A 10,772-nucleotide genomic window follows, 5' to 3' on the forward strand; every position below is an offset into this window, starting at 1 on the left:
CTAATTTGCCGTTCAAAAAAAAAATTTAGCTAAAGAAAATAATTTGAAAAATAAACTGGGAAGAGGCGCTCCACTCACCTCCCACGTTGCAACTTGCAACGCGCGCTCCTCTCCCGTCAATTTCATTCCTTGCATTACGCCACCAATCCCACCCACCCTGCCCTACACGCTCCCTACATTTATTGTTTTTTTTTTGTTTTTTAAATTACATATTCTACTCTCAAAATCTTAACAAAATAGCCTATACACATGTTTTTTTTATTATATATGTAGCAACTTATCTTTACAATTTAAATTAATTCTCTCTCATTGTGAATTTATGGGTGTACATGTTTATTATGTAAAAATAACAACTCCTAAAAATATAAAAGTTAACTAGAGTAGACACGTTTTTTCTAATGTGGTGTGGTCTTAAGGAAACATGGGTTCTTTAGTGGAGACCCATATTCGATTCCTACAGACAACATTTTGAGAATGGCATGAGTTGCTCAATAAAGAAAGATTGTGATTTTTGTGGTTTCTGATTCGACCCTAAGGGCGTCTTGGTTTTATGACATTCGGGCAGGTGGGTTTTCCTTGAAAATGGAAATAATTTGGAGATGTTTGTTCAGTGAAGACTAGAACGATGGAATCACCTCCTCGATCATCCCATGAGTACTCAATAGCCTTGTTAAGTGAAAAACATGAGAGACACTTTTCAAACGAACAAATGAAAACTTAAGCGAACAAATGGAAACCAAAAGGAGTAAAACAATATTAGAATGAGGGACTCGCCTTATTAATCATCCCACGAGTCCCTGATAAACCCGTTTAGAGTAAACAAATGTTGACCAGTCGCTGCTAGCCTCGTTTAATGAAAACAGTAGCGAAACTTTTCAAACGAACAAATGAAAGCCTAAGCGAACAAATGGAAACCACACGAGTAAAACAAGAATACAATGAGGGGTTCGCCTTCTTAATCATCCAACGGGTCCCTAAAAGCCCCGTTCAGTGAAAACAAAAGCTCGTCAGATGTTGTTAGCCCAGTTTCGCGAAAACAGAAGTGACACTTTTCAAACGAACAAATGAAACCCAAACGAACAAATAGAAACCACAACGAGATAAGAAGGCTAACCTGAGAGACTCGCCTCCTTAATCATCCTTCTAGTCCCTGACTCCCTGATAGTCCAATTTAGTGAAAACAAAAGGTCACAAGTCGTTGGTAGCTCGATTAAGTGAAAAAAAGTAACATTTTTCAATGAACAGTTGGAAGCACAAACAACATTTGGAAACCACGAGCAAAATAAGACTAGAATGATGGACTCACCGCCTCAATTATCTCATGAGTCCTCAATAGCCCCGTTCAGTGAAAACAAAAGTTCACCCGTTGCTGCTAGCCTCGTTCAGTGAAAACATAAACACCACTTTTCAAGCGAACAAATTAAACCCCAAATGAACAAATGGAAACCAAAACGAGTAAAACAAGAATAGAATAAAACTTACCTCCTTAATAATCCTACGAGTCACTGAGAGACCTGTTAAGAGAAAACAAAAACCCATCAGTCATACTTAGAAACAGATAAATGTGTCACTAGAGCCAAACAAAAAATGGATCTCAAATTATGTTATGAACAAAGTATCTTATTATTAAAAAAACAACTATTATGAACAAAGTATCTTATTATTAAAAAAACTATATAATTAACTGATTATAAATAGCACCCTTCAAAAAAAACACGTTATTGAATTTAATGTGAAAGATAATTAGAGACACTCAACTTTTCTATCACTTAAGAGATTTCAAAACAAAAGCGACAATTTTCAAACGAACAAATGAAAACCACAATGAGTAAAACAAGAATAGAATGTGGGACTCACCTCCTTAATCATCCCACGAGTCTTTGATAGACTTGTTCAATGAAAATAAATGTCCACTAATCGTGAGTCTAGTTTAGTGAAAACAAAAGTAACAATTTTCATACAAACAAATGAAAGCGTAAACGAAAAAATGAAAACCACAACAAGATAAAGACTAAAATTAGGGATTTGCCCCTTTTATATGGCCGACTTGAATAAGAGGGCAGGGTGGTCGATGACCCTCAACCCGATCACCCCGCTAGGCCCGAATTTGCTTCTTTTATTTTTTTTAAATATGTATTTTTAATGTTTAAAACCAATTACTTAACTAATTTAAGTCTATTTTTATAGGAATTTTTTTTACACAACTCAAAATATTAGTGTTTCAACCTTACATAAAGCTCCTTTACTCAAGACCTAAAAAACTTTTTTGTCTTCATCCCAAAAATTTAACGATTTTTAGAGATGACCCCGATCTTAATTGTCCTCCCCCGCTAAACACGAGGTGTAATCCTATAATCTCTCACTTTGTGACAAACACGAAAGTAATTATTTCATTTTTTTAATTGAAAAAAAAAAAAAGAAAGCCACAAATATTGCGAGTTCCTAGTTATTTCGACGATGATCAAGTAAAAGAAATATAGATTAATTAAATGATTAAATCTCACCCACTCATTAGCATATAACTATATATCAAAATAAAATTTAACTTTTAATTATTTATATTAATTATATTAGTTTCTACGTTTTTAGTCACACATAAGTTGGTGGAATTCCACACGTTAATAAATAGTCGGTAACAACACATTAAGAAAATTGATGTATTCAAACCACGACTAGTTTACTTGATCAAACACGATTGAATGAGACAACTAAAATGTCCATAATCACTTGTTGCTTCATAAAAGATTATATATTAAATTTAATAAATTGCGATATTCTTGTCACGTACTTGAAATCTAAGATTTTATTAAAAAAATATTACTGTCTTTTGGAAAAATAAAAATAGCGACTAAGTAAATATAAACCTGGTCCAAAATTGAAAACACGTGGTCAATACTCATACTAAATATTCGTAGATTTTTACTTTCTTTTATGGATATGGTTTTCTAACCAACAATTTGCCTTAAACCAACCATGAACTTGACCAAAGTCAACCTCAAAAGTGCGACACAATCAAATCTTTTAACATTTCCTCGTATTGTTTTTGACCTTTTAGTATTTCATGCTTACACTTTATATTTTGTATAAAAAACTATCCCAATACTATACTAAATTTGAAAAAAATGCTTACTTTTATTGTTTATTTTTCTAAACAATGTTAACGTTTGAAAAAAAGTTAAGATCATCTAAAAATCATGGGAAGAAGTTAACTTAAAAAAATTACAAGAAATATATGGGTAAATAAGTATTTCACAATAAGCATTAAACTTTAAGATGTCCTTATTTGAATTCTCGCATTTCTCGTATAATCCTTATTTTGCATATATACATATATTTGAAAAAAAATATCTATTTTTAATGTTTAAATTCAATTACCGGATTTATTTAAGCTCATTTTTATAGAAAAAATTTTGCACAGCCCAGTTAAAAAAGAACTCATTCACTTAAGGCACAAATTTTTATTGTATTTGGGCTAAAATATTTTAATGATTCTTGATAACGGCCCTGAAAGTGATGATAGACATCACATCCATGCACTCACTCACAATACTCGCTTGCTTTCCTTTAATCCTCTCTCGTACTTATTCTCACGTCAGATGATAACTATTGAGAGAAATACCCAACTCTCTAGAGGCGTGAATTGATGCATGTTTCGTATTGACATGGTTATGTCTTGAGTGCTGAAGATCTAGTTCGTTGAAGTGTTTAAAGTGTCTAACCCCAAAATAAATAGGTTTCAAGAATTAGCTTCTTTAACGCATGTATTAATTAATATAATAAGTATCAACGAAAACGTTGAAATAAAAGTGTTATGTAAACAATGAGATTGCTGGAAATAGTTGTTTGAAAACGTCATATCCAATGTTGGTTAGTTTTATAATAAGACTGTTTTTATATTATTTCATTCAAACAATGAGAACATCTATTCATATGTTATGACATTTATCCAATCTTTTAACACCTAACTCGATCATGCATCTTGCAATACTTGTTAAGACTTAAAAAGTATATTCAATTGCAAGGTACCATCGTGTTTCTGTTATGCAAACACAAACTATGATAGAGCACTAAAAGTGAAATACATGCAACCAACGTTTATGTCACCTAACATTTTTAATAATGAACATCTCACCAACAACACATCAACTCTAGTCACATAACATGCCATTTTAAGTAGTGTTTGGTGCCTTTTTATTTTCCTAATTATATACCAAATATCTCTATCACTAGATACCGTTAGACCACTGCTTTTTTGTTACGATAGTTAGGGCTCAAAATTGTGCCGGACCACGGCCGAATTTAACATAAAAGTCGAGACTTAAGACAGGACTGGCAAAGAACATGTCGATTATGGCTTGGTAAAGGGTGGTTCGGTTTCGGATAGAATGGTTTCACAATATTTTCTTGCTTGATATTCATTAAATCAACATCAAAATGATTTTGATTTCATTTTGTTTTTATTGAAGACAAAGGAGTTGGTTACAAAGTCTCCAAAAGGAGAGACTGTTCTCAAGTAATTGTCCCATTTGGCCATTTCTGTTTTTCTGTTATTACTTTTATACATATACTTTTTATTTGTCAGGATAATCCATAAAATAATACACTGTCATTTTGCAAGTGCCTCTCAAATACAAAATCAAAATAAAATATATCATTTTGTTATGTTCTAGTAATTATTTTTTAACCGACAGACAAAATATCAGCAACTAATTAATATAAAAAATTTCATATCTTCACAAATATAATTTATACACACATAATAATCTTCCTGCTAAACTTCTGGACGTTAAGATTACTCAAATATAAGTTTTAGATAAATCAATTTCTTTATATGAAAGATTCATACAACTTTACCTACTCTACTCGTGCATTGATACTAGTTATTTTTCTCAAGAATCAGTTGAGATATGTTTGATAAAAAAAATCTGGAGATAATAAAATGATGGAAAAACTAGTATGTAAGTAAAAATGTAAAAGAATAAAAAAGACTCTGATTTGAAAAGTTTAAGGGAATATAATAAGTAAAAATTTCTAATTATAAAAATCACTTAAAGTTTGATCATTTCTATATATGTATGTGGGTTATTTTTACAACTACTTAAATTGATAAACAGGACAACTACGCTTTAATGAGTTTTTATCTAGGATTAATGAATTTTTACTTTGAGTTTAAACCTAAAAAAAAATCATTTAGTTCTAATCAAGTTTCATATATTACTAAACTTTTTTATTATTACTTTTATTTTTAACTTATACATCCTCCAAATCTAATTCTAAATTATACCTTTACTTTGTTGTTAACAACCACTAGACTCATAATCAAGTCTAAAATTTGTAAAAACGCATAATCAGAAAGCAACAATACGACCTAATTAATTAGTTTTTATCATCAGAACTAATTAAATTACATGTCTTTAATCAAGCGACATTTGTCTCGCTAGTTATACTTAAAGATTGGGTATCATAGTCTCGCAACGACATTGCCGTAATATTATTACGAAGTAAATTAGATTTATCATTCAATAAGAAATATTACATATCGTCTTTAATAGATATAATGGTAGTTAATTAATGCATAAGTATAGTATACAAAAATAAATACATAGATGTATCATTTTCTAATACCTTATTTTAAAAAAAAATAAAAACAAATCTCTCTGGTTAGAAATACTATAAAAATAAACTCACACGTTTTATTCTTGAGTTTTTTAACTAAGGAAAAAAAAGAAAAGGAGAGGGAAGGATAAGAAAGGGAATAAAAGGGAATATATATTTTTTTTTAATTAGGTGTGTTCTTGAGTTGGAAGAAAATTAGAGGAAATGAAAGGATAACATGTTAAAAAATAGTTATCCTTACTAATCATCTCATTTTTGGAAGGATAACTTATTGGGAAAATACATTAATTTAATCCATCCTAGCTCCTCATACTCCTTTCCTTTCTATCCTAGAAAAAACTTAAAAACACTCGTTTTTTAACTATCCTTAGTTTTCCTTTACTTTCCCTCGTTTAAAAAAACTCAAGAACAGGGCGATAAATAAATACTAATAAAATATAGTCCTTGCTGGTAGTATTAAATCCTCAGCATTCGCCACATACTAATCCAATCTCCGTCGCCGGACCACGCCGGTCACGTTTGTCACTTTCCACCTCCTTCCGCTGACCTAGCCTTACTATTAATAATAATATTATTACTATTACTCTCTTCCTATATATCTATATCTATATATCTATATATACATCCTCCCCTGATATCACCGCCTCCTCAATTTACTCTTTCAATTCATTTCATATTGTTAACCATGGGCTTACCTGATGCAACCGGTGTTGATATTATTCACCTACCTCCTCAACCGGTGGAGTTTGTTCACAACGAAAAGCTTAACAACGTAACAACCGCCGATGATTACGCTGACCGTATCAACATCAAACACGTTGATTCAGATGATTCCTCCGTCGATGACTCCAGTTCCACCTGTGACGGTGACGGCTCTTCCGACGAGATCGCCGTCGTAACTCCGCCACATCCGCAGCTTCCTCCGCCGGAAGCTCCGCCTGGAGTCCTCGTCGTTTACACCGAACCGGAGGAAACAAAATCAATATCGGAATCATCTCCGGTGATTAAACGGTCGTTCTCCTCGCCGGAAACTGCCGTACAGATTCCGGCGATCGGAAAGTTTTTCCGGGAGAAGAGTAACAGCTTATCGGCGGCGATTACGAAGCGGTTATCGTTGTTAACGGAGGATAACGACGTTAGTTTGTTAAACAAACGGGAGGTAACGGAGTTTAATTTATCAGGACTTAAAGTGACTGTAGAACATAAACAAGCAAAAGACGAAAATGACCTTATCAAAGGCCGGATCACCTTCTTTTCACGATCAAACTGCCGAGACTCCACAGCCGTCCGATCATATTTCCGAGAACGTAACTTACGTTACGTGGAGATCAACATCGACGTGTACCCAATCCGCGAACAGGAGTTGATCCAACGGTCAGGAAGCTCGGCCGTGCCTCAGATATTTTTTAACGAGAAGTTGTTTGGTGGATTGGTGACGTTGAACTCGTTGAGGAATTGCGGGTTGTTGGAGGAGAGAATGCGTGATTTGTTGAGCCGAAAGTGTCCGGATGACGCGCCTGCGCCTCCGGTTTATGGATTTGATGATCCGGAGGTGGAAAAGGTTGACGAGATGGTGTCGGCTGTTAGAGTGTTGCGACAACGCTTGCCGATTCAAGATAGGTTGATGAAGATGAAGATAGTTAAGAATTGCTTCTCTGGGTGGGAGATGGTGGAGGTTTTGATTCAGCAGTTTGACTGCGGCCGCAAGAAGGTACCGTCGGTTTTTGACTTTTGCGTTTGCATGAGTCAGTTTTAGGCTAAAACCGAATAAAAAAAGGGAAACTTTGGTTTTTTAGTTTTGAAAAACCGTAGTTTTTTGTTTGAGTTGGGTTTCGGTTTTTCTATTTTGGCTTTTTAAAGTATTTTTTATTACTTTTGTGTGTGGTTTTTCTATTTTGGCTTTTTAAAGTATTTTTTATTATTTTTGTGTGTGCATGGGTCGGTTTTAGGCTAAAACTGAATCAGAAAACAAAAATTTCGGCTTTTTAGTTTTGAAAAACCGTAAATTTTTTGTTTGAGTTGGGTTTCGGTTTTTCTATCTTGGCTTTAAATTTTAGGCCGAAAAAAGGGTAAAAAGTAATGAATTTGGACCTGATTTGTTTGTTATTTAATAATTAACTAATTAGTATGTATTTGATAAAATATTTGTGTAAAACTATATATTAAAATAGCATAAATTACTTAAAACTCATAAAAAATGAATATCTATATGTTTGGTTTTTCTTGTTTTAACTAAACAAAAACAAGATTTTGGCTTTACGTCAACATAAACCAGACGTTGGTTGTGTTTTGGTTCAGTTAGTTGATTAGTTCGGTTTAGAATTTTAGGTTTTAAATTAGTTTTGTTGTTATCATGTACAAAGCCTTTAAGGGGCGAGAAGGAGTTCGCCCATTATTTTGGGGCTCTTAACTTTTTAATATAATTCATATATTTTCGATAAATATAATACACATCCTTCCAATAATATTTTTGAGTTTAGAAATGGTAATATATGAGTTTTGATAGCTCATGAGAAAACCAACTAAAATAAATAATTTTGGTTTTTTATTATTTATGATCTTTATTTGATGAAAAGTATTGATTTAATTTATGTGTAATAACTTACTATTAAATTTTTTTTTTATATTTTCGACCTATTTAAAAGTTCAAGTTCGTCACTAATTTTATCTTGTGTGCTTGTTTGCTCATCATCGTTAATTTAGTGATCTAGATGATCACGAGAAGTTTGAAATATTATATAATAATTTGAATCTTGAATCGGCATCATATAATAATAGGTTCCGCGGCTTTAGCCTGTAGGAGTATATTACTTTAGTAGGCTGCGAAGTAGCTGATTATTCTCTATGTATATGTACATGTAGTTAAACTTCCAGATCCAATGTCAAACGTTGACTTTATTTTCTGAATTAATTAAACTTTTATAAAAGACGACCAACAACAAAATCTTGAAAAATAAGTTTTGAATAATAATGTTATAAAGTCTTGCTTTTGGTTTGGTTCTTTTTTCTTTTGTTGAAATGAAAGTCTTGCTTTTTAAAAAATTTATGAAACAAAAATCATCAGTCACTTCTAAAGGTTTATAGATATTTATAACCTATAAGCCAATTATTTTATATCACATCCAAAATGTAATAATGCATACATGATGTATGAAAACTTGAAAGATTTTAAAAGATTAGTGAATTCTTCTATTTTACTCAAGGAGTAAATGTTTAAAGAATATTAAAGTCATCATTGATGACACATGTTTCCCCACCTAATTGATTCTTTATTGGTAACATAAATCATGACATTTTGCATGCTGCTTGTCATAGGCTTTCTTGAGACTCGTACAAACCCATAAAATAATATTTACTCTTTACATCTTGTCTTCAAAATATTAACTAGCAAATCTCACACGTTCATTATGTTATTCTTGACATTAGGCTGTAGAGATTGGCAAACAAATAGCAAGAAGGCACTTTATCCATCATGTTTTCGGGTAACAACTAACAACATAATATTATTAATATACCTTTTTCTTAATAACATTTTAAAAGTACCAAGGTTTTAAATACTAATTAACAGGGAAAATGAATTCGAGGACGGAAACCATTTTTATCGGTTCCTTGAACACGAGCCTTTCATTCCCCGAAGCTACAACTTTCGGGTTTCCACAAATGATCTCGAGCCAAAACCCGCTACTTTAATTAGCCATAAGCTTGCAAAAATAATGTCGGCAATACTCGAATCATATGCATCTGAAGATGGCTGCAATCTTGATTACTTGGGTATCAGCAACAGTGAGGAATTCAGAAGGTACTTATTTAATAATTTCTAACTAACTATAAATTATTATATTCCTAATGTCACATGATTAAATTATTTGAATTGTGACAGATATGTTAACCTGATGCAAGAACTTCAAAGGGTGGATATATCTACACTTTCGGTTTCTGAAAGGCTCGCTTTCTTTCTTAACTTACACAATGCCATGGTTATTCATGGGGTCATCAGTGTCGGTCATCCCGGGTCAGCAGTAATCGATAGGAGATCATTTAATTCTGACTTTGTATACATCATTGGTGGGTCCCCGTATTCCCTTACAACTATTGTTAATGGTGTTCTTAGAAACAACCGTAGAGCACCTTACTCGTTTACCAAACCTTTTGCTTCTAGTGACAAACGTTTAGAGGTACATCTTGTTTTTTTAATATAACGATTCGTAAAATTAAACTTTAGTCAATTTTGTAAATATAATGATTTATTTGTTTTTACTTTTTAATAATGTTGCAGCTGGCTTTCCCACAAGTTAACCCGTTGATCCATTTTGGTCTATCCAACGGGTCAAAGTCAAGCCCGCCCGTGAGATTCTTCACTTCCCAAGGGGTTGAGTCTGAGCTAAGATTCGCTGCACGAGAGTTTCTACAAAGGGATGGAATCCAAATTAATTTAGCTAAGAGAACGGTGCACCTGACTCGTATCTTCAAGTGGTGAGCTAGCTAAACACCCGAACCACTTATCATTGCTTCGGTTTACATTGACTCGTGTACTAAAGATTGTGTTTGTTGTTGTTTCAGGTTTAGTGCTGATTTTGGGTCGGAAAAGGAAATCTTAAAGTGGATAACCGGGTTCTTGGATGCAAGCAAGGCGGGGCTTTTGTCGCATCTTTCTAGTGACGGTGGAGCCGTGCATATCGTTTACCAGGATTATGACTGGTCTATAAATTGTTAGTGAGCTGCGATTGATGTGGCTCGTAAATAGAACGATGAACTTGAGTTTAATTATCTCATGCTGCAAGTTTGTATTTTTGTTTGATTGAAGAACCCATTTCAAAAGGAATGGAGTGATAATATATACTTTGTGTTTGATCTTACATGTTTTGTTTGATTTAAGGATTCATTTTAAAGTCATGGTATTAAGCTGCCTTCTTTTTCCCAAAACTTTTGGATCTCATTTATGGGATACAAGTTAGGTATATTCATACGTGTTCATAGTAGCTTTTGGAATGTGTATATCTCATTTTCAGATTAATGTGTTTGGATTGTACGAAATCAATAATCGGGTAAAATATAAAGTTCTACAAAGAACGAGAATGAATAATGAAATGTCGTAATTTTTCATGAAAAATACAACAATTGACTGTTATAATTGTTAGCATTTATCGGAGGAACCT

The 10,772-nt window shown here is 32.9% G+C and overlaps 1 protein-coding gene across 1 annotated transcript; it reads left to right on the forward strand.

Annotated features, from left to right (window-relative positions):
• Positions 1 to 6,294: 6,294 nt before the first annotated feature.
• On the forward strand, positions 6,295 to 10,434 carry LOC143542460 (uncharacterized). Its single transcript, XM_077035042.1, has 6 exons — positions 6,295 to 7,327; positions 9,043 to 9,098; positions 9,185 to 9,415; positions 9,497 to 9,791; positions 9,893 to 10,089; positions 10,177 to 10,434. Exons 1-6 carry the CDS (start codon positions 6,302 to 6,304, stop codon positions 10,328 to 10,330), a joined length of 1,959 nt encoding a protein of 652 aa, XP_076891157.1. The 5' UTR covers positions 6,295 to 6,301; the 3' UTR covers positions 10,331 to 10,434.
• The last annotated feature ends 338 nt before the right edge of the window (positions 10,435 to 10,772 follow it).

The sequence above is a fragment of the Bidens hawaiensis genome, unplaced genomic scaffold (assembly GCF_021521415.1).
Source record: "Bidens hawaiensis isolate Kalapana, Puna unplaced genomic scaffold, B.hawaiensis_p1.1 tig00000820_1, whole genome shotgun sequence".
Lineage (NCBI taxonomy): Eukaryota > Viridiplantae > Streptophyta > Magnoliopsida > Asterales > Asteraceae > Bidens > Bidens hawaiensis.